We start from the raw sequence: 25117 nt of genomic DNA, 5'->3' as shown, positions 1-25117 counted from the left end.
TCTCGCCTGGTCCACTTTTTATTTACTTGAATACACATTTGCCCTTCAGCAATGCATACAGGCAGATCAAAGGTAAGTTTGGTAAACAGTAAAAGGATTATCAGGTTAGGAAATTGCCTTGACCCATTGAACCCACAGCAGGGCAGTATTATGCTGATTTTCAGCCCTGCTGAATATCAGGGTCTTCCAATGTTTTCTTTTTGCATTAATATGCTAACTGCTATTGGCTTTGGCCTCCAGCAAATCTCCTACAGGTTTTGAGATGACATACCATCTCTGTGAAAAGTTGAACTTTACTAATCAAGTCCAATCATATTTTTAGAAGGGGTAAACAATGATAGCACTTGCTGAACCAAAATTACCATCAGAGTTCAAAAAGCTGATCTTATTCATTTAACCCAAAACTAATCTTATTTAAATCCGGACTGCCCAAAAGAAATGTCCTATCAGCTATTCGTGATCTAAATTCTGGTGCTTGAGGTCAATTTAAATTTGTACACATAGAAGAAGTCATGAGACATTTCTGTTTTGTAATAAATAAGGCAGATGCCAGAACCGGTTTGGCTCCGTGGATAGAGCATTGGCCTGCGGACTCAAGGGTCCTGGGTTCGATTCCGGTCAAGGGCATGTACCTTGGTTGCAGGCACATCCCCAGTGGGGGGCGTGCAGGAGGCAGCTGATCGATGTTTCTAACTCTCTATCCCTCTCCTTCCTCTCTGTAAAAAATCAATAAAATGTATTTTTAAAAAAAATAAAAAAATAAAAAATAAATAAATAAATAAGGCAGAGGCCAACTATTACTCACTAGTAAGTTTTTTTTTTGAGGTAAGCTATCAAGTCTGCCCTTTCTGCACTATTCCTGATGCAAAGATCATTTTTATTTCAGGGATGCAAGTCTTGGAATTCTCCAAATACTCTATCAGTGTATCCCCTCCCCAGGTGATGCCTTTGCTCTTGTTGACATCCATGTAAGAAAATCCAGGAGCCTGACCTGTCTTTCACTCAAATAGACCTTGGAGATTTGGCCCAGTCTTGTGCTTGCCTCCTTTTTTTTTTTTTTTTAATATATTTTATTGATTTTTTACAGAGAGGAAGGGAGAGAGATAGAGAGTTAGAAACATCGATCAGCTGCCTCCTGCACATCTCCCACTGGGGATGTGCCCGCAACCCAGGTACATGCCCTCGACCGGAATCGAACCTGGGACCCTTCAGTCCGCAGGCCGACGCTCTATCCACTGAGCCAAACCGGTTCCGGCTTGCCTCCTCTTTCCACAGCATGGCACTGGGCACACTGATGAACAAAAATCTTCTGGCCCTTCTCCACATCACCCTTTTTTAAATCACGTTTCCGTCTTGAAATACAGCTCCTACTCGCAAGTCGGATGTCCCATTCTCTCTTCATTCTTACAACTGCTTGTGGGGATAGATTTTCTATTTTACAAATAAGGGAAACTGAGGCATAAAGGAGTGCATAGCTTGCCCGAGGTTACATAAATAATACAAGCCCAGAAATGAATCCTGGTGATTTGCTTCCAGAGGACACTCCAGTCACACCTAGGAAATATTGTGGGTTCTGTTCCAGACTACTGCAATAAACCTAACACCTCAACAAAAAATTCCCATGAATTTTTTGCTTTCCCAATGTATACAAAAGTTATATATAGTTTATACTATAGTCTATTAGGTGTGCAATAGCATTATGTTTAAGAAACAGTACACACCTTTATTAAAAATATTGTATTGCTAAAAATACTAACCATTATCTGAGTCTTCAGGGAGTCGTAATCTTTTTGCTAGTGGAAGATATGGATGAATTTAAAAAAAGGCCACATGCTAACCTGACTAGCTCAGGGAAGGCCTGCATGGCAGTTTTGCAAACTCAAAGACCTAAAGTAACCACAAAGGATGGTCTGAAATTTAAAATTTAACTAAAAGCAGTTTATAGTAGATAGTCATTTCCTAGGCCAGTATTTTCCAGGACAAAGATCAACTTCGATCTTTACTGAGCCTACTGTCTTTCTGCATCTAAGATAACATACCTGTGAAATGTCTGGGTAACTTACAACTTCCCTTTTTCAGGACCCCTCAGGACGCAACAAATGGCACCAGGGCAGAGACCACAAATTCCCTCATTGTTATTGTTGTCATGTTAATTGTTGACTGTTAATTATCCTGTATCCATCTATGTAAAAGAAACATGTGTCCATCATCTCACTTCTTATCCAATCCCAGAGGTTTCCCCACTTTGCTTCTCCCACTCCCTAATCCAGTGGTTCTCAACCTTCTGGCCCTTTAAATACAGTTCCTCATGTGACCCAACCATAAAATTATTTTTGTTGCTACTTCATAACTGTAATGTTGCTACTGTTATGAATCTGAATCATAATGTAAATATCTAATATGCAGGATGGTCTTAGGCGACCCCTGTGAAAGGGTCGTTCGACCGCCAAAGGGGTCGCGACCCACAGGTTGAGAACCATTGCATCTATCACCAATGGATTTCATGTAACCCACTTACGGCCCCTCCTTTGATGGTAATTTATAAAAACGAGGTAAAAACCCGCCGTTCTCCAGAGCACTATACCAATACATTGAGATTTTGCTTCCCAGCAATTGTGGACAGTTTGGCTCAAATAAACTCACAAAAATTCTTTACAGGTTTGAATGTGGTTTTTTTGTTTGTTTGTTTTAAATATATTTTTTATTGATTTCAGAGAGGAAGGGAGAGGGAGAGAGAGACAGAATCCTCAATGATGAGAAAGAACCACCTCCTCCTGCACGCCCCCCACTGGGGACTGAGCCCGCAACCCTGGCATGTGCCCCCGATCGAAATCGAACTCAGGACCTTTCAATCCGCAGGCTGATGCTCTATTCACTGAGCCAAATGGGCTAGGGTGAATGTGTTTTGTTTGTTTGTTTGTTTGTTTGTTTGTTTTATGTTAACAAAGGTCTTGCCTCTATGTTGATAGCTGCTGACGGATCAGAGTGGTGGTTACTGAAGGTTGGGGTGTAGGTGGCAATTTCTTAAAACCACAAAGAAGAATTGAAGTTGAAGTCAATTGAAGTCAACTTCAATTGTAGTCAATTAAAGTTGGCCACATCAATTAACTCTTCCTTTCATGTGTGATTTGTCTGTAGCATGGGATGCTGTTTTATAACATTTTAGGCACCCTCTTTCCAAATTGGAGTCAGTCCTCTCAAACCTGGCTGCGGCTTTATGAAAAGCGTATGTCATCTTCTAAATCCTTTGTTGTCATTTCAACAATCTGCACAGCATCTTCACCAGAAGTAGATTCCATCACAGGAAACCCCTTTCTCTGCTCATCCATAAGCAGCATCTCCTTAAGCATTAAAGTTTTATCATGAGATGCAGCAATTCAGTCACATCTTCAGGCTCCACTTCTAATTCTAGTTTCCTTCCTGTTTCCATCACATCTGCAGTTACTTCCTCCACTAAACTCTTGAACCCCTCAAAGTCACCCATGAGAGTTCGAATCAATCTCTCCCAAACTTCTTATAATGTTGATATGTTGACCTCTTCCCATGAATCATGAATGTTCTTAATAGCATCTAGAATGGTGAATCCTTTCCAGAAGGTATTCAATTTACTTTGCCCGGATCCATTAGAGGAATCACTACCTATGGCAGCTATATATAGCCTTGCAAAATGTATTTCTTAAATAAATAATATCTGCTAAGCACAAAAAGCAAAGTGCAATAAAATGAGGTACGCCTGTCCTCTGTTACAAAGGGAGGGGATTCTGTCCTCCGAGGCAGACTCCCTTTAAAAAGTATACAAAGGAGCTCTCTTGGGTCCTCGCTTCTAAGATAACTAAGAAAAGAAGGAACAATGGTTGTGCCAAAGAAGGCCGTGGCCATGTGCAGCCTATTCACTGCACCAGCTGCACCCAGGGACGAGGTCATTAAGAAGTTTGTCATTCGAACCCTGGTGGGTGTGGCTCAGTTGGTTGGGCATCATCCCGTGCACAGAAAGGTTGCCAGTTCCATTCCCAGTCAGGGCACATGCCCAGGTGTCAGGCTCGATTTCCACCAATAGGGGGAGTGCAGGAGACAGCCTATCAATGTTTCCTCTCACATTGATATTTCTCTCTGTCTTTCCCTCTCCCACTCTTTCTAAATTGAATGGAAAAATACCCTCGGGGGAGGATTAACAAGAAAAGAAAGGGCATAAAAGGCCCCTCCCTCACCTCAGCCGGCGGGGCACTGATTGGGCCCGTTGGCCGCTGCAGTGCGCATCATAGTGAACAGTTGTTCTGGTTGCTTGGCTTTTATATATATACTAGAGCCTCGGTGCATGAAATTCGTGCACTGGGGGCAGGGGGCTGTCCCTCAGTCCAGCCTGCACCCTCTTCAATCTGGGACCCCTTGAGGGATGTCTGACTGCCTGGTTAGGCCAGATCCCATGCCCAATCCCTGTGGGATTGGGCCTAAACGGGCAGTCAGACATCCCTCTCACAATCCAGGACTGCTGGCTCCCAACCGCTTACCTGCCTGCCTGATTGCCCCTAACCGCTTCTGCTGGCTAGCCTGATCACCTCCTAACCACTCCCCTGCCAGCCTGATCAACACCTAACTGTTCCCCTGCTGGCCCAATCACCCCCAACTGCCCTCCCCTGCCGGCCCAGTTGCCCCTAACTGCCCTCCCCTGATGGCCTGATCGCCCACAACTGCCCTCCCCTGCTGGCCTGGTCACCCCAAACTGCCCTCCCCTGCAGGCCTGGTTGCCCCTAACTGCCCTCCCCTGCAGGCCATCTTGTGGTGACCATCTTGTGGCCACATGGGGGCAGCCATCTTGTGTGTTGGAGTGATGGTCAATTTGCATACTGGTTGTGACTAATTAGCATATCTAGTCGTGACTGTGAGGGTGTTATGACCAATTTGCATATTACCCTTTTATTAGTATAGATAGACTATTTGGCAATTCTGATACCAAAATACAATGGAAATAAGTGTTTGATGAGAATGAAGCTAATAGGATAGGAGGGAACAGCAAAAAAACTTTGCAAGCAGGAGGCAGATGGGAAGGTGATCATTTCTTTCAGGAATTCCAAAAGGTTGAATCCTAAATTGACAGTGGGGAAGCTAAAAGGCAACTTGATATGCACCAAATAAGTTGTTAAAGATGTAGGAGTCCTCAACAGCTTCTCCTGGGGAAAGAGATGAAAACAGAGTTCATTGAACATCAATTTATAAAGCACTAAAGACATGCATTTAAGACTTCCTTCCCACCAAGAAACCAGCTAGAGTAGAACATTGAAAGCTTATTCTCCAGAGGAAGTATGACTAGGGGACAACTGATACAGATGAGATCAGTGGGTCTATATATAAAAGAAGGACATTATGTGAATGATGAAACTGAATGATGAAACTCACACCCTATTTCCCCACTAAACCTGGCAAGCAGCCAGGCTCAAATCGTCCAGGGAGAGGATTCTTTCTGGGGAATATGATGAGCACAACAGTGGGGTGAGGAGGAGGGGAAAAATACTGACATGGGAAATGCCCTATGACCAGCCCAGGCAAATCACAGCACACATTGTAGTCCAGTCAAGAAACCCCAACTATTCTTGTAGACACCAACATAGTGGTTAAGAACATAAATAAATGCCCGAGGCAACAGAAGCAAAAATAAACAAGTGAGACTAAATCCAACTAAAAAGCTGCACAGCAAAGAAAACCATCAACAAAAATAAAAAGGCAACCTATGGAATGGGAGAAAAATCTTTTCAAATCATGTATCTGATCAGGGGTTAATATCCAAAATATCTACACAACCCAGACAACTGAATAGCAAAAACACAAACAATCTGATTAAAAAATGGGCAGACCATGTAAATAGTCATTTCTCAAGAACAAAAACATACACATGGCCAACAGGTACCTGAAAAGGTGCTCGATATCACTAATCATCAGGGAAATGCAAATCAAAACCAGAGTGAGATATTATGTCACACCCGATAGAATGGTTACTATAGAAAAGATGAGAAATGACAAGTGTTAGAGAAGATGTAAAGAAAAGGGAACCTTTGTGCACTGTTGGTGGCAATGTAAATTGGTGCAGCCACTGTGGAATATATTACAGAGATTTATCAATGGACTAATGGACTGCAAGTAGCCTGATGGTATATCAGACCCAACTCCAACATGGAACAGAAACTCTGGACTCTGACTATGTTTCTAGCCTTATTGAAGAGATGTAATTCCATGGAAATAATGCTTTCTACCATATCATATCTTCCCGTGGAGGCCTCCAGAAATGCTTATTCCAGCAGCACTCCAAGAATCCCACTCCCACTAGCAATGGAGAAAGACCACCCACGCTTTTCTCCAATAACATAACTACCACTTGGTCCAGCAATTCCAGTTCTGAGTATTTATCAAAGAAAATGAAACACTAACTTAAAAAGAAATATGCGCTCCCATGTTCTTTGTAGCATTATTTACAATAGACAAAATATGAAAACAACTTAAGTGTCCATCAATGAATAATAGACAAAGATGTGATATATATATAATTTAGCCATTAAAAAAATGAAATCTTGCCATTTGCAACAACCTGGATGGACCTTGAGGGCATAAACTAAGTGAAATAAATCAGCCAGAGAAACACCAATACCATACAATCTCACTTATATGTAGAATCTTAAAAAAAAAGAAAAAAGAAATCAACCAACCAACCAAACAAAAAACCCAAGCTCATTGATAGAACAGATTAGTGGTTGCACAAGGCAGGGGGTGGAAGGTAGGCAAAATGGGTGAAGGGTATCAAAAGGTACAAACTTCCAGTCATAAAATAAATAAGTCATGGGGATGTAATGTATAGCATAGTGACTATCCTATATAATAAAAGGCTAATATGCCAATTGACCAAACAGTGGAACAATTGGTTGCTATGACGTGCACTGACCACCAGGGGGAAGATGCTGAACGCAGGAGCTGCCCCCTGGTGGTCAGTGTGCTCCCACAGTCAGAAACTGGGCTCACAGCTGGCGAGCACAGCAGCAGTGGTGGGGGCCTCTCCCACCTCTGTGGCAGCACTAAGGATGTCCGACTGAGGACTTAGGCCCGCTCCCCTGAGGGCTCCCCTGAAGGCTCCTGGACTGTGAGAGGGCGCAGGCTGGGCTGAGGGACTCCCCCTCCCCGAGTGCATGAATTTCATGCACCGGGCCTCTAGTAGTTAATAATACTGTCCTGAATATTTGAAGGTTGCTAAGACAATAGATCTTAAAAGTGCTCTTCACAAGTGTTAATGTAAAAACATTCAAATCTGTAAAGAAATTTTTATGAGTTTATTTGAGCCAAACTCTTGACAATTGCCAGGAAGCAGAATCTCAACGAATTGGGATAATGCTCTGGAGAACGGCAGTTTTTTATCTTGATTTATACATTACAATCTAAGAAGGAGATTGGTGATAGATTAGGGAGGTGGAGAAAGAAAAGGGGTGGGGGAGAACCTCTGGGATTGGATAAAAAGTAAAATGATGGACACATACTTCTTTTTTTTTTAACATACTTCTTTTACTAAGGTGGATGCAGGATAGTTACCAGTCAACAATTAACATGATAACAACAACAATGAAGGAATTTATGGTCTCTGTCCTGGTGGCGAGATAATAGGCTCAATTAAGGTAAAGACTGACCTTTATCAGGGAAGATACTGGTCTAGGACATGACTATCCACTATAAACTGCTTTTAGTTAAAGTTTTAATTTCAGACCATTGTTTGTGTTTACTTTAGGTCTTTGAGATTGCAAAACAGCCATGCAGGCTTCCCTGAACTAGTCAGGTTATCATGTGGCCTTCCCCCACCTCCCCCCGCCCCATCCCATCCATGCAAGAAAAGAAATTTTGCCCTAACCAGTTTGGCTCAGTGGATAGAGCATCAGCCTGTGGACTGATGGGTCCCAGGTTCGATTCTGGTCAAGGGCATGTACCTTGGTTGCGGGCACATCCCCAGTAGGGGGCTTGCAGGAGGCAACTGATCGATGTTTCTCTCTCATTAATGTTTCTAACTCTCTATCCCTCTCCTTTCCTCTCTGTAAAAAAATCAATAAAATATATTTAACAAAAAAAAAAAAAGAAAAAGAAATTTTGTAATTATGTATGGTTGTATGGTGATGGATATTAAACTTATTATGATAATTTCATAGTATATACAAATATCAATTCATTATATTGTACACTTGAAATTAATATAATGTTATGTCAATTGTAACTCAATAAAAATAATTAAATATTTTTAAAAAAAAATATATATAGATTCTTGGATCCTAATACAAGTTTTTATTGATTTTCTTTGTGTCTAAATTCCTCATTTATAAATTCGGGACAATTAAAGGGCTATGATGAGGACTAAAAGTAGTTAGAGGAGAACCTGGCATATACTAAATGTGTTAAATACATTGAAAGAAGAGTAATAGTTCTGAGGAAAAATTAGAAATTAATGATAGCACTTGATAAGTAAAGAAGCAAAGATACCTACATTAGAGAAAGATAAAAAGTGTGGCATGGTACATGACTCAATTGTAAATAGCACTTAAGTAGTCACAATAATGGAAAAGGACTTACTACTGTATCTCTAAATTTTAAAATAAATATATTAGAAATATGAAGGGATTCAGAAAATGTGGTAGAAAGCAAATCTTCATCTTTCACAGTGTGCAGTCCATTGTTAATGCTGAAAACTAAAAAACTAAGTTTTAAAATAGGTCATTGCAGTAATGAATATGGGAAAAGATAGCATTTTTAGGGTGGTAGTGATGGTTAGAGGTTAAAAGAATTTAAGGCATTTTGTGCAGTAAATGCAAGAGATATTTAGAAGATAAAAATCAAGAGGTCGCCCTAAGTGGTTTGGCTCAGTGGATAGAGCGTCGGCCTGCAGACTGAAGGGTCCCAGGTTCGATTCCCGTCAAGGGCATGTACCTGGGTTGCAGGCACATCCCCAGTAAGGGGTGTGCAGGAGGCAGCCGATCAATGTTTCTCTCTCATCGATGTTTCTCTCTATCCCTCTCCCTTCCTCTCTGTAAAAAATCAATAAAATATATATTTTTTTAAAAATCAAGAGGTCTTGCTAATGGACTGAAATGAGTAGATGAAGGGAAGGAAAGCATCAAAAGTCACTTCTAGATTGCACAATGGGAAAAGGACAAAATTGGGGGTTGGATAAAGGATGGAGATCATGAGTTGTTTGGGACACCTTGAATTAAAAACCCTTCATGCCCTAGCTGTTTTGGCTCAGTGGATAGAGTGTTGGCCTGCAGACTAAAAGGTCCTGGGTTCGATTCTGGTCAAGGGCACATGCCGAGGTTGCAGGCTCAGTTCCCAGTGGGCAGCCGATCAATGAATCTCTTTCATCATTGATGTTTCTCTCTCTCTCTCTCTCTCTCTCTCTCTCTCTCTCTCTCTCTCTCTCTCTCCCTCCCCTCTCCCTTCCTCTCTGAAATCAATAAAAATATATTAAAAAATATAAAGTAAAATAAAATATAAACACTTCATCCCACCCAATTAGAGTTTTAAAGCAAGCAGTGGAGCCCTAACCGGTTTGGCTCAGTGGCTAGAGCGTCGGCCTGTGGACTGAAGGGTCCCAGGTTCAATTCTGGTCAAGGGCATGTACCTTGGTTGTGGGCACATCCCCAGTGGGGGGTGTGCAGGAGGTAGCTGATTGATGTTTCTCTCTCATCCATGTTTCTAACTCTCTATCCCTCTCCCTTACTCTCTGTAAAAAATCAATAAAATATTTTTTTAAAAAATAAAAGCAAGCAGTGGAAATACTGGTTCAGGGCTCAGAAAAGATACTTGACCTGGAGATATATAATTACGTGAGTCATCTGCAAAAAGTGGTCATTGAAGTCATGGATATGATTGACATCACCTAGGAGGGAAACTAATTGTATCTATTTTTAATCCTTCTCCTACAAATAAGCTCTCTAGCTCTTTGGGAGCAGTTTTGCTAGGTGCAGTGTCCAAAGGTCTTACACAATCGTAATTCCACTGTTAAGTAACAACAATAGGTTTGTACTGTTGTAGAAGATGCCAAAATATTCCACAAAAATGGTTAATGGATTGAAAAGATAACAGGTTTCAGAGATAACAAATGGAGGTAAATTCTAGTTTCACCACTTCTTAAATAATGTAACTTTTTTTCTTTTTGGTTAATCCTCAACCAAGGATACTCTTCTATTGCTTTTAGATATAGTGGAAGAGGGGAAAGGAGGAAGGGAGAGGGAGAGAAAGGGAGAAAAAGAGAAACATCCATGTGGGTGGGGATCAGGATAGAAGCTGCAGCTCAGGTACATGCCTTTGACTGAGAACTGAACCCTCGACCCGTCAGTGTGCAAGCTAGTGCTCTAACCATTGAACAACAATTGCCAGGGTGATAAACTTTAAAAAATATATATGTATTTGTTGATTTCAGAGAGATGGAGGGGGAGAGAGATAGAAACAATGATGAGAGAATCATACTAGTACATGGGCTGCTCTCTCACGCCCCCTACTGGGGATCCAGCCAGCAACCCAGGCACATGCTTGACAGGGAGTCGAACCATAACCTCCTGATCCATGGATCGATATCCAACCACTGAGCCATCCCAGCCAGGCTAATGTAACTTTTTTTGATCCTCCGTTTCCTTTTTTGTAAAAGAATTCAAAGAAATAGTATTGCCTCAAAGAGTTATTATGAAGAGTTAAGGTTAATGCTGTCAAGTGCCTAGCACAGTGCACTGTGTGGGACACAAAGAAGACCATCATGACTGGGAGGTCTTTCAGTACTTTAATTATATAGTAGGCAATGCATAAATTTTATTATCCTGATCTTTTTTTTACAGAGCATATAACAATAGTATGCATTTCATTAAGGAAGACTAACGTTATTCACCCATAGGAAGCTTGCATATTAATCTACATATTAATCTCAACTATTCTCACCAGACCCTTTCTGAGTCCCCATTAACATTTATACAGTCATATGGTTTTACAAAATTGTATTCTGTGACTTCCACTTCAAATTAGACACTTCAACAACACAGTAATTATTCAAACATTTTTAAGAATTCCTCTTTAAGGGTTTTCAGAACATACACCTCCTGTGTCATAGACATTAGTGACTGAGTGAATGCTGATCTTTTGGGGATGATCATGTGAGAATAACTAGGCCTAACGGTGCCAATAAAGTTATCTAACATCCTTAGATGCATTTTTCATGGGCATTGAAAATATTGTGTTATTTTCCTTATGAGTGACAAATAATCATTTTTATTGCAAAATGTGTATTTTTTTGTTTGTTTTTGAGAAAGCCAAAAGTCGTTTTATGCTGTTGCTGCTGAATAAGGTGGTTTAAAATAATGCCAGGCCATTTGGGGGTGGGAGACAAAAATAAAAAATACAACAATAACAAGTGAGATTTAAATATTAAGAAATAAAATGTTCTTTTATGACCTATAAGCGGGCTCTGAAGGTCATTTTGAATTGTTTGGGGTTAATAGCCTCAGAGGGTGTCTACTTTGCCTTAAAAAACATTTTTTTTAGTTTTTTTTTAAAGGGTGTCTACTTTGAAAGACAACATTCATGTACGTATAAATTTGATTTTAAAATATGAGTTTCCTTCTTTATTCACAGGTGGGATACATATGATCGCATTTTACATACATGATTTCCTATGCTCAAAACAAGGAAAGTAGAAACGCAAAGAAAGGTCTGGCAGCAAATACCTTTCTTTGGTTCATTGCATATCAGTATTTTGCCCACTTTTCTGACAAATGTATTTTGCTAAATACTTTTTTGGACTGTCTCTTTTAACACGAAATGGCCTAGTCTGGATAAACTCTGATGTAAATATCATATAACAGTTTAATGAAATGAGGGAATAACAAATATTTCTATTGATTTCAGAGAGGAAGGGAGAGGGAGAGAGAGATAGAAACATCAATGATGAGAGAGAATCATTGATCGGCTGCCTCCTGCATGCCCCTTACTAGGGATCAAACCCGCAACCTGGGCATGTGCCCTTGACCAGAATCGTACCGGGACCCTTCAGTCCGCAGGCCAGTGCTCTATCCAGTGAGCCAAACCGGCTAGGGCTGAAACAATACTTATAATTTGTGCGATGCAATCTGCTATTTTCTTTCCGGTGGTATTTTATTTCCCGACCTCCACATTGACTTCACGTCCCGCCTATGGGTCGCGCCCCAGAGTTTGAAACAAACCTGTGAAAGAGAGCGTCTCCCTGCCGGGCTTCAGGGTTAGCGCACCCCCAACCCATCCTTTTTTAGGACCAGCCAGCTTCCCGCGCGCCGCTTTGGTAACCTAGCAACCCAGCAGCATTTGCAGACACTTCCGGAACCTCGGGCGGGAGTTGTCCAATCGGCTCTGCAGAGTCGCCGCAAAGGCTGACGGGGCGCTGCAGCGTCGGCTCCATGGTGACGGGCTGCCGCCGGCTGGGGTGGCGATGGCTCTCGGGTCCAGCTGGGCGGTCGCGGCCGTGACCGTGTTCCTCCAGTGGGTCCTCCCTGGCGTCTCACAGGCCCAGACCTTCTCCTTCCCTTTCCGGCAGCCGGAGACCTGCGGCCGCAGCCAGTACTTCGACATCTCCGCGCTCTCCTGCGCCCCGTGCGGGGCCCACCAGCAGCGGGACGCCCGAGGTGAGACGGCGGGCCTGGCCCCGCGGACACCCCGGCTGGCTGCTGTGCCCGGTCCCCGACGTCGCTGCAACACCTTTCCGTCCGTGGGAAGAGTCTTTCTGGACAGTTAACCGCCAACGCCAGGGCGGATTTCCTTGGAGGATTGCAGTTTGGGGGACCCCCAGTCCGCTACTCGGCGCCAGTGTCCCCCCTTCCTCCGCCTAAGGGTCTTTAGGGAGCACCCAGAAAGCTGCCTAGCGCAGGGAGAAAACATGGAGAAGCCATCTGAGGTACAGAGGAGCAGGCGACAGGACAGGTCCGGGAGGGAATGCAAATGAGCCCTTGGGACTGGGACCACCGTTTATCTTACTCTTCAGAAGCCAGAACCTTAGAGCTGGAAGGGACCTGACACTCCCGCAGGTCCCGTCTCCTCACTGTACAGATAAGGACATGGAAGCCCAGGTGAGGTTGTAATGTCCTCTTGGCCACCGAAATTGGGGACCTGAAGAGCATGTCTCTCTGCCCTGAGCCTGGACCTATGTATTTCCACTAGAGCATGTGTCTATAATATTACAGGTTTCCCTAGGACTAATTCCTTTTATTACTGATTATTACTAATTGACCTTAAGGTCTCTTTCAATGAAGCCTAATTTTTATCTATTTTTTTTTTTTTTTTTTTTTGCTTGAAACATCCATCATTTGGTCCTGGTTCTCTTCACGGAAACTGCTTAGAATAAGACTTTTCCTGTTCTAAAGTCTAAGATGTTTTTTGTTGTTTGTTTTTTAATTTATCTTTATTGTTGAGAATATTACAGATATCTCCCCCTTTTATCACCCCCTCCACCCCACACCTGCCCCTCCCTGGCCTTCACTACACTATATGTCCATGGCCTATGGATATATACATTATAAGTTACCCTATTAATCTCTCCCCACCCCCCCACCCCCCCATTCCCTCTGAAATTTGTCAGTCTGTTCCATGCTCCTATTTATCTGGATTTATTTTGGGTGACCAAATCAATATTGAAAAGTCTAAGATGTTTTCAATCTCGATTTGGTCACCCATGGTATTAAATTTCTGCCATCTTCAAAGTTGACATATCCCCCTTTAAGTCATCATATAGGACAGATCAGCCCCTCTGGTGAGGAGATATAAATAAGAAAGAATTTCACAGACTCTAAAATGCCTGGTGTTAGTTTCATAATTATGAACCCGGATATATGCATTCTAGTACAAAGATTCCTACAGGTGCTGTTTCCACTTCAGGCTTCCTTAGAGAATGATGCCCTTACCAGCAAATTGAATAGTGATTATCCCATAACGTTTACTATCTGTGCAAACAGAAGAATATGGTAATTTATTGGAATGAATGTAACTTTTTGAAAAGGTTTTGTTTTGACAAAGTAAATTTAAATGTATTGGATATGTGTGTATGTTTGGGTGAAACAGAAATGTGAAATTTCCATACAGTCAATATTATTAGTTTAATAGTTCAATAATTTATTATGCTTGCACTAAAAATGGTAGCGAACACCATACCTACTGTATGCCCCAAACATTCTAAGACCTTTACATATAATAACTAATTTAATATTCATATTAACCCTATGAGGAAAGTATTGTTTTTTCCACTTCACCAAAGTGGAAGCCAGAGCACAGAAAAGTTCAATAACTTGCTCAAGATTAGAACCCCAGGAGTGTGTTTCTGGATTTGAACCTAGGCAGTACTGGCGCCTGAGTCTTGCTCTAAACTACTATATTACTTATCTAGATCTTAAGAATTACTAAAAGTTTCCCTGTCTTGGAGTTACATTTTTATTTACCAAGCTCACCATTGGTTTTCTTTTTAGGAACTTCATGTGTGTGTCTACCAGGATTTCAGATGATCTCTAATAACGGAGGAGCTGATATTATTTGTAAAAAGTGCCCAGAAGACAAGGTATGGAGTATTTATCTTTAAATAATTTTACTGTGAAAGTAGTAAATTAAATGTATTTTGTAAACTACCACTTAATACTGTACACTACTATTTCCCCACAACCTTTAACATTATAAAGCTAACTTTTTTTTTTATTAGAGTAAATTTTGGGAGATTGGTAAAATTTTATGCAAACTTGGAGTACATGGGAATCTATTGCTTTACTTTTTTAACATTTGAAATAAAAAACTCTCACAAAAATGGTGTGTTTTTACTTTTCCTCATAGAGTAATTCAGTTATAGAGAAAAATAAATGAATGATACATATATGCAGCAATTTGGAATATGTGTATCCTTTGGTACAAATTGAGTTTGGTGTCTTAGACCTATATTTCAACGTTTTATATAATAATTTATGTTTGTAATGATATTACATTGATAAGTTCATGAAATGCCAATTTGCATCGTTAAATAGGTTAAATAATATCTGTGCTATTCTCTTAGTCATTTCATTATATCATAACTAGAGGCCCAGTGCACGAAATTCGTGCACTGGTAGGGCCCCTAGCAGCTGGCGGTGGCTGGCTGGAGCCTCCCTCCCTTCCCTTGGCCACCTGCTGCCGGTCGGCTCCGCCCCCTGGTCAGACTCCCAGTCAAGGGGACAGTTTGCATACTATGCTTTTATTATGTAGGGTTTTGGGAAAATTAGGAAGCTAACAGTTATTATATATGATGATTCTTAACAGGAATATATTTTCAATCATTTAGGATAATTAAGAGTTTCTGTGTGCCAGTTCTGACTTTTCTAATAATATATCTTCTCATTATCTGTGATAAAAAAAAACCCTTGAATTTGGGAATATAATACACAGTTACCAGTTGTCCTACTTTATGGCTAGTACTTATAGATTTGATGATCATTTCGATACTTATTTTTTACTTTTGGAAATATTGACCTTATGATAGATAGCCACTATTAGGAAATGATGCCAAAGGAGATTTGTTTTTCAATGACATTACTAAGAAGTCATAATTTTTAAGTAGTCTTATATAAATGTGCTGCCAAATATAGAAGCACTTATTGATAGATCCAGTTTTTCAACCTAAATTTAAAATAATCTGTGGCATTGTTTTTTTATTGCCATTGTTCTCTTTTAATTTTGGCTACATTCATGTTTGTAATGTAATTACTGTACTTTTGTCTCATAATTTTTCTAAATCATTTAATTCAAGCCCAATTTTGAATGATGTCATATTTTACTGTTACTATTTTTTTTTTTTTTTTTCTTTTTTTTTATTTTTATTTTTATTTTTTTAAATTAAATCTTTATTGTTCAGATTATTACATTTGTTCCTCTTTTTTCCCTCCATAACTCCCCTCCTTCCAGCTCCCACCCCACCCTCCACCCTCACTCCCCACCCACTGTGTTCATCCATAGGTGCATGATTTTTGTCCAGTCACTTCCCGCATCTCCCACACCCCTTTTTCCCCCAAGAATAGTCAGTCTATTCCCTTTCTATGTCCCTGATTCTATTATAATCACCAGTTCATTCTGTACATCAGGTTATTTATTCACTTGATTCTTAGATTCATTTGTTGATAGATGCATGTTTGTTGTTCATAATTTGTATCTTTACCTTTTTCTTCTTCTTCCTCTTCTTAAAGGATACCTTTCAGCATTTCATATAATACTGGTTTGGCGGTGATGAACTCCTTTAGCTTTTCCTTATCTGTGAAGCTCTTTATCTGACCTTCAATTCTGAATGATAGCTTTGCTGGATAAAGTAATCTTGGTTGTAGGTTCTTGGTATTCAGCACTTTGAATATTTCTTGCCATTCCCTTCTGGCCTGCAAAGTTTCTGTTGAGAAATCAGCTGACAGTCGTATGGGTATTCCCTTGTAGGTAATTGAGCCTCTTTCTCTTGCTGCTTTTAAGATTTTCTCTTTGTCTTTTGCTCTTGGCATTTTAATGATGATGTGTCTTGGTGTGGTCCTCTTTGGATTCCTTTTGTTTGGGGTTCTCTGCGCTTCTTGGACCTGTAAGTCCATTTCTTTCACCAGGTGGGGGAAGTTTTCTGCCATTATTTCTTGAAATAGGTTTTCAATATCTTGCTGTCTCTCATCTTCTGGCACTCCAATGACTCTGATATTAGACCGCTTAAAGCTGTCCCAGAGGCTCCTTACACTATCTTCACACTTTCGGATTCTTTTTTCATTTTGCTTTTCCAATTGGGTGTTTTTTGTCGAATCTTTGGTTTGATTATTGTACTCCTCTGGTCTGCTATTGGGTATAATATTCTTTATTTCAGTCCGTGTATGCTTACTTTCTAATTTCTTTATCGTAGCATCGAGGGTCTCATTAGTTTTCGTGAGGCTCTGCACAAATTTATGGCAAGCCCTCAAAATTGCGATTCTTAGCTCCATATCCTCCATTTCTGTCATGTTTTTTTGTCTCCGCATCTTTTATGCTTTCTTGGTGCACCCCCTTGTGGTCTCTGTGCGCAGTCTTGTTCTAGCCAAGCCTTAATTGTTGTAGTTAACACTAGAGGGGTTTGACCACCAGGCCGGCTGGCTGTGGAAATCAGCTGTGTGGAAAACGTCTGCCTTCTGGGGAGGTGCTAATCCAGCCTTTGCCTGAGGCGATCGGCAAATGGCTGTGCGCAGGCTTTGGGCGGGGCGGGATCAACAGGGCGGGCGGAGGGAGCAGTTATGGCCACGCTCAGTCCCGTTCCCAGAGGCTCTGCTTCTCAGAACCCCGGCAGCCACTGCAAACCTCGGAGAGAAAGCTGCCCTCAGGTCCCAACTGATGCCGGATAATCCCGCTTCTCCCGTTTGAGTCTGGGTCCCTAGATACTCGCCCGGATCTGGAGCCCAGAGTCTGAGACTCACTCCCGACAGAAAACGACAACCGCGCCCTCAGCCACCAGCCCGCTTTGCGCGCGCACCTCGGTACCTTTGTATTTTCCACACTGCGCCGCCTCTGAGCCTCGATTTGCTGTTCTCTTTCCTTCTAGTTGTAGAGTCTCTCTTCAGCCAGCCTTCCTGTGGTTCTGGGTGATGTCCGTTCAGTCTTTTAGTTGTATTTTTGAAATGGTTGTTTGCCGCAGCGGTCTCCGGTGTTTACCTACGCCGCCATCTTGGTCTCTCCTCTACTGTTACTATTAATGGATGGAAGGAAATAGCCTCATAATTTAATTTTAACAACTTTGTTTACATATCACTTATATACCATAACATTAGCCTATTTTGAATCATAACTTAATTTTTAAAAGCTAATGTATTTGGATTATTAGAGATTAGACTAATTATTTTAAGACAAGTAAGACTAAACTTAATTGGCTATTTATTAAATTCTGTTGAATGTTGTTTTATCTTTGTAAATGAAAAAACTGAATGACAGTATTAATTAAAAAGCAAGGACTCATTTGAACTGAAAATCATGAAGAAGAAAGAACTATTGCCCAAAGTTAATAGTAGCCAATATATGGTTATAAATGTATATCTTAATTTTGGAATATAAACACAAATTGGCTACACAGGACATTTTTAGGAGGCCTATATGTATATTATATATGTGAATAAAAACTACAAATTATACAGTATTGTGGCTTTTGGACTTACATGATCAAAAGGAGGAAGAAGTTAAGAAGGAGAAAATAATTTTTTTTTAATTTAGAAAGGTGTTACCAAAGATGGCTGGAACTGCATTTCTTGCCCTGGTCGTTTGACTGCAGAAGGAAAATGCCACTGTCCCCCTGGCCATATTTTAGGTAAGAAGTAGATTTCTTATGAAATAGTAACACATCTTTATTTGTGTTTGATAAGGGCATTAATTGAAATAGCATGGTGATTTCTTAACAATTTCTTTATTACTCTTTTTCAAAATGTAATGATGTTTGAAACAGCAGCAGGCATTAGGAAGAAGATAAAAAGCCCTATCTGATTTTTAATAATTCTTAATAATGTAGGATTAGATGGATACTTCCTTACTATAATATGACAAAATATAAGTTTCAACTCAAAAGCCAACATGATGCTTAATAAGGAAAAATAGTAAGCATTCCTCTTAATGTCAGGACCCAGCAAATGGAAAAGAAAAAAAAAAGCTGGGGTAGCAATACTCATCTCTGACAAACTAGACTTCAAAATGATGGCCATCACAAGAGACAACAAAGATCACTACATAATACCAAAGGGATCAATGATACAAGAGGATATAACGCTGGTAAACATATATGCACCCAATAAAGGAGCACCTAAATATACTAAAAAAATCTTCTAGAGGATTTTAAGGGAGAGATTGACAACAATTATCATACTAGGGGACTTTAACACCCACAAATTTCACTGGATAGATATTCCAGACAAGAAAATTAACAAGGAAACAGTGACTCTAAAGGACACACTGGATCAGATGGACTTAATTGACATTTATAGAACATTCCACCCCAAAGCTGCAGAATATACGTTCTTCTCAAGTGCACATGGGTCTTTCATAAAAATAGACCACATGTTGGGTTGTTTTCTAACAAATACAACGCTTCAATGAATACCCTTATACACATGTATATATGTTTCAGTAGGTTAGGTCTCTAAAAATGAAATTGTAGTGTTGTAGGGTATGTGAATTTAAACTTTTAATAGATACTATCAAGAGCCCTCTAAGTGGCAGAAACTTAGCAGCCGTCTATAAAAATGCTTGTTTCCCCATTCTCAGTATACAGGAACATACAGGTAAAGAGGTAAGGAAATTTTTCAAGAAAAAATATTAATTTATTGTTATGAGGATTTGGAGAATTCGTTTTTGTATTTTTTTATGTGAATGGGGGAGAATTTCACTTTTCAATATAATTGAGGTGCTTCACATGCCTTTAATGCAAATAATGTTTTGAGAATTATTAGAATTGCAAGTGAGATGTAATAAGTATGTACAAGCTTAGATATTGACTATGAATTACATCTGAATTTTGCTTTTATATTTTAGTGGAAAGGGATATAAATGGAGCGTTGTTGTCTCAAGCAACTTGTGAGCTCTGTGATGGAACGGAGAACTCTTTTACAGTAGCAAATGCCTTAGGAAACAGGTAAGCAGTGTGCTGCGTGCCGACTGCATTAACATCATTTTACATTTATGCAGATTCTGTACCTTTTTAAAGTGCTTTCCCATATCATTTGCTCCTCACAATAACCCAAGGAAGGATAGAAATAGACATGAACAGCTAAAGAAGCTGAGGCCTAGAGAATGAGATAGAATAGGGTTCATATGTTGTCTCTTATCAGTTGTTTGACCCCGGATAGCTCAATAGGTCAGTCTCCTTGCTTTAGAGTGGTTTATCCCCCCCACCTCATAGGCTGTTATCACAGCTTAGAAATAAATATGTAAAAAAAAAAAGAAAGAAAGAAATATGTTAAGTTCTTTGCATGGTGCTCCAGAGTAAGTGCACATTAGCTACTTTTGTTTGTTATTATGTAATTTGTATGTATCCATAATACAATATATAATAGTAACTTCTATTTACATCGTACTTACTATAGACCAGGTACTGTGCTTTATATATTATGTTACATAAGAAAACATATTTATAAATGTAATGATAAATATAATAATTTAGTTACACCCTTGTAGCCCTCTTCTCTATTACTTCCTGTTCCCCCTTTGTGCATGCATATGTACACACCAAGCATGCATGCACACACACCACTCCCTCTCTCTAACTCAGACACATTATTCCTATTTCAGTTTCTTCAGTTTTAGAGGTTACTCCCCTTTAAGTACAGTTTTCAGTTCGATTGTCAAGTTCAAGAAAGAAAATACTTGAGCAGCTTCTTCTGGGGATACTTTGTGTTGGATCATCTTTTCTTTCAGGCCGCCCTGCATTGTAGCTCCCAAATACGGACTACTGGGCATGTCCTCAGATCCTCCCCTCCAGCACCTCTCTAAGCCTAGTTAGAGTTCTGTGCCACCCCGAGCCCCTCCTCCTACCTGCTCTATCTTGCAGGTAATAAATATCCACCTAAAACCCTCAGTGTCCCCACTAGTTTAATGCCCTTTGTCCTTATATATTGTTCATTAATGAAAAATATGTTTTCCTAAAATAAACAATGGTGAATAGACTTTAAAATTGTTGGTTGTAAGTTTGATAAGTGGTAGATACATGTTTCTTTTCAGCATGTTACTTTTTTGCTTTGTGGCAGATAAAATAGGGAAAGTATATTTGATACAAGTACTTATAAAAATGGATTGGGTTTCATTTATATGAGTTTGTTGAGCTCTTTTGTTAATTGAGTGATTTATCCATCTTTGCTATTCAGTATTTATTTATTCCTTACATCCCATATGGTTTCAAAAGAACATTATTGGTTAATTTTACTTATTTATACCTTGCCTTGTATTACTAAGAGTGGGATAAAACTATTCAAGTCAGTGTTAATATTTTTAATTTGTTTTCTTACTACAAGTAATTGTGTAGCTGAATGAATCTAATCTAGTGTTTAGGAAGACAATTCTTGATTAAATTCAGCTTTAGCATAATTCATTGACATTTTAAATATTATTTTTCTTATGTTGACAGGTGTGTCCGATGTGAGCCAACATTCATTAATACCAGCAGGTCCTGTGCGTGTTCAGAATCTAACATCTTAGTAAGGCTAATCAAATTGATAAAGTATATATTTTAAAATTAAATTGCTTATACTGTTCCAAAAACTGTTTTATTTATTTATTTATTCATTTGTTCATTCATTTTTTTAGACAGGGGGCTTATGTTTCAGCAGCACAGGGAATTTTCCTCCACCTATGATTTCACCTGCACGTTATGGAGAGCTTGTGAGTATGTTTAAACTTTTTGTTTCATTGTTAAGAATATTTCTGCAGCCGAAACTGGTTTGGCTCAGTGGATAGAGCGTTGGCCTGCGGACTGAAAGGTCCCGGGTTCGATTCCGGTCAAGGGCATGTACCTTGGTTTCCGGCATATCCCCAGTAGGAGATGTGCAGGAGGCAGCTGGTCCTTGTTTCTCTCTCATTGATGTTTCTGATTCTCTATCTCTCTCCCTTCCTCTCTGTAAAAAATCAATAAAATATATTTTTAAAGAAAAAGAATATTTCTGCATTTCTTTGATAATTAATTTGGGATTAAAATAAGGAACATATATGTGTAAATCACTTTATTTATTATTATTATTATTTATTTTAAAAAGTTTATTTTATTGATTTTTCACAGAGAGGAAGGGAGATTGATGGAGAGTTAGAAACATCGATCAGCTGCCTCCTGCACACTCCCCACTGGGGATGTGCCCGCAACCAAGGTACATGCCCTTGACCAGAATCGAACCTGGGACCCTTGAGTCCTCAGGCTGACGCTCTATCCACTGAGCCAAACCAGTCAGGGCCACTTTATTTATTTAAAAAAAAATGTCTTTTATTGATTTCAGAGAGGAAGGGAGAGGGTGAGAGAGATAGAAACATCAATGATGAGAGAGAATCATTGATTGGCTGCCTTTTGCATGCTCCCCACTGGGGATCGAGCCTGGAACCCGAGCATGTGTCCTTGACCAGAACTGAACCTGGGACCCTTCAGTCCGTAGGCCGACTCTCTATCCACTGAGCTAAACCAGCTAGGACTGTAAATCACTTTAAAACAGAAATTATCAGTCTAAGAAACAGACTAACAACTCAGCATTATACTTTATAAGTTCAGTTCCTGTCTTCTCTACTTTGGCTCATTCCTTTTTCAGTGAATCTCAGAATGTTTAGGCTGAAAGGTCCGTTATAGGTCATGTAAAGAATGCAGTATAATTTAGTTAGAAGCACCAGAGACTAGATTTCAACTCTGGATTTACCAGTCATCTGCTTTGTATCTTTGGATTTAGTTAACATTTCTAAACTTCAGTTTCATTGCCTGGAAATTGGGCATAATAATAACACCTACCTCACAGTGCCTGTACATGGTAGTCACTGGAAAAATGAGGATTATTCATATCCAGCCAAGTTCTTTATTTATAGGTGAGGGCATGGTGGCATAGAGTTAGAGCTTTTGCAACAGATCCTAGTGATGCCAGCATCTGGGATGGAAAATGGGAAGTATGAATGAATTGGAACTGAAGAGGTCACAAATCCAAGAGAATAGGAGTTAGATGACTGACTGGGAGTTAGTTATAAGCATGGAGGATGCCCAGTATGCCAGCAGCGCCAGGCCGGCCAAGGCGGGTGCCAGCGGGGGCTCCCGATCGTACCATCCCCCCTATCCCCCCCGTCACCCCACAGATGGGCCCTGATTGCCGGCCAGGCCTAAGGACACTACCCATGCATGAATTTTGCACATCAGGCCTCTAGTATTAAATAGGAGTTTAATTCCAAAGGGATACCTTGGAGTTCTTTTTAATCTCTCATTTTGAAGGTAGTGAAACCTTATTTTTAAAAAATACATTTTATTGAGATAGGTATATACACACACACACACATATATAAATATATATATATATGTATATATATATATATATATATATATAGAGAGAGAGAGAGAGAGAGAGAGAGAGAGAGAGAGAAATACTGCCTTGAGAAACATCGATTGTCTGCCTCTGGTACAACCCCTGCTGGGGATGGAGTTGGGAACCTAGGCATGTTCCCTGACCAGTGCATAGGACAATGCTCTAACCCACTGAGCCACACCGACCAGGGCTAGAATTAATTCTTATATTCCCCATTAGAACCTATGTTTTTAATCACATTGAGGAAGTCATGTTAGTCTTTTTGCATTCAACAATATGCATATTAACATCTTCCTAACATTGTAGTATTAAGGAATTTTTATTTGAATTTAAAACTAAACTTCATGTTTTTGTTTGCAGGGCATGTCCATCACTTCAGAATGGTTTGCAAGGTATTTGCATTCATCAGCAGCTGCTTGTTGGGTAAGTTTGAATTTTTAAAAGATAATTGTATATAATTTTGAAGAATTACACTTTTTTTCCCCCTCAGATCACAAAAGTTAGATCTAAGTAGATTTATCTCTTTGACTATTAGAAGAATAAACCCTTTTTAGTGGATTGAATGAGAATATATAAAGAAAATGATTTTAATTTTATATTTTGTTATATAAGATTGAATGAATGTCTCTAAGCTTATTCATCTGAAACTGATTCATACAGTCATTTAGTAAATGTTTATTGATGACCTACTCTGTTCCCAGCCCTGTTCTGAAATCAGGTTATGTATTTCAGAAAAAGACATTTAAAAATGTCAGGTGATGCTAAGTGCTATGAAGACAAATAAATCAGGATAAAGCACGTTGAGAATGGAAGAGGGTGCTATTTTATATAGGGTGATCAGGACAGGCATCTTTGAAAAGGTGATATTTGAGGGGAAATCTGAAGGAAGTGAGAGTGAACCACGTAAAGTGAAGAATGTTCTATGCAAAGATCATGCAGATACCGAGGTCCCAAAGCAGGAGTTATCTGGCTTGTTCATGCTTAAGATACAGGAAAGAGGCTGGAGTGGCAGGAGCAGAGAGAGCAAGGGAAGTGGAGAAGTGAGTTCAGGGATGCTAGGAGTGGCTGTGGCAAGGATCTGGGGTTTACTGTAAGGGTGATAAGGATTTCCTGCAAAGGAAGACATGATTGAACGTCAGGTTTTAAAAGGACCGCTATAACATGGAGAGCAGATTTTGTTGGGGCAAGGACAGAAGCTGGGAGACCAGTTAGGAGAGTATTAGGGTAATCCGAGTAAGGGACAAGGATGGTACTGTGGAAATGATATACTTCTGCTTATATTTTGGAGATTGAGCTGGCATGATTTACTAATGATTTGGATATGGGAAGGGAAAAAAGAAGATCACTCTAGTGTTCTGATTTGAATAACTGTAAAAATGGGGTTTCCTTTTTCTGATGGGGAAAACTGAGAAAGAAGATTGAGGGGCTCAACAAATGATCTTATTTTATTATTTATAAAACAAATTACTTAATACACACACACACACACACACACACACACACATATACACACTAGAGGCCCGGTGCACGAAATTCGTGCACAGGTAAGGTCCCTTGGCCTGGCTGCCAGCCAGGGCCTCCCTTCCCCAGCTGCCAGCTGCCAGCCGGGGCCTTCCTTCATTCTGCAGCCCCCCCGCCCCCTGTGGTCAGTGTACGTCATAGTGAGCAATTAAACTCCCGGTTTCCCAGTTGAACTCCCAAGGGGACACTTTGCATATTAGCCTTTTATATATATAATATGCAAACAAATTATTCTTTCAAATATAATTATTCTACTTAACAGTTTTTTAAAATGTCATGCTACATCCTCAGTGGGAGATGTGCAGGAGGCAGCTGATCGATGTTTCTCTCTCATCGATGTTTCTAACTCTCTATCTCTCTCCCTTCCTCTCTGTAAAAAATCAGTAAAATATATTTTTAAAAAATAAAATAAAATAAAATGTCATGCTATAAGTTTTTAGTTCTTTCAATTGCTTGTCTTTAATTTCAGCCTAACTTTACAATTAAAATGTACACATTATTCTTTTGCCATATAGAAAATTCTTTTGTACTTAAACAGAGGAAAGGTATCAAAA

The 25117-nt window shown here is 39.9% G+C and overlaps 1 protein-coding gene, 1 long non-coding RNA gene and 1 pseudogene across 2 annotated transcripts in view; 1 reads left to right on the top strand and 2 right to left on the bottom strand.

The window, feature by feature from the left end:
- Window positions 1–804: 804 nt before the first annotated feature.
- LOC138993034 (cytochrome c-like) lies at window positions 805–1402 on the bottom strand (annotated as a pseudogene).
- An 11055-nt stretch (window positions 1403–12457) lies between these two features.
- The window catches only part of TMEM67 (transmembrane protein 67), a 39960-nt gene continuing 27300 nt past the window's right edge, over window positions 12458–25117 (top strand). Inside the window, exons 1-7 of the mRNA XM_070392267.1 lie at window positions 12458–12656; window positions 14487–14575; window positions 18232–18325; window positions 19540–19639; window positions 21128–21197; window positions 21307–21381; window positions 23403–23465. Of these exons, the coding sequence (XP_070248368.1) occupies window positions 12464–12656; window positions 14487–14575; window positions 18232–18325; window positions 19540–19639; window positions 21128–21197; window positions 21307–21381; window positions 23403–23465 (684 nt within the window). The 5' untranslated portion in view covers window positions 12458–12463. The remainder of the gene's footprint in view (window positions 12657–14486; window positions 14576–18231; window positions 18326–19539; window positions 19640–21127; window positions 21198–21306; window positions 21382–23402; window positions 23466–25117) is intronic.
- LOC138993157 (uncharacterized) overlaps window positions 16444–25117 on the bottom strand; it is a 73872-nt gene continuing 65198 nt past the window's right edge. The window contains exons 3-4 of the long non-coding RNA XR_011468238.1: window positions 22484–22616; window positions 16444–17713 (exon numbers count right to left, since the gene is read on the bottom strand). This is a non-coding gene — a long non-coding RNA (uncharacterized lncRNA). The remainder of the gene's footprint in view (window positions 17714–22483; window positions 22617–25117) is intronic.

Source organism: Myotis yumanensis, unplaced genomic scaffold (assembly GCF_028538775.1).
Source record: "Myotis yumanensis isolate MYYU_CA2020_CCGP unplaced genomic scaffold, mMyoYum1.0.hap1 SCAF_15, whole genome shotgun sequence".
NCBI lineage: Eukaryota > Metazoa > Chordata > Mammalia > Chiroptera > Vespertilionidae > Myotis > Myotis yumanensis.
The sequence above is the reverse complement of the archived record's forward strand: the minus strand, read 5'-3'. Positions and strand labels throughout refer to the sequence as shown.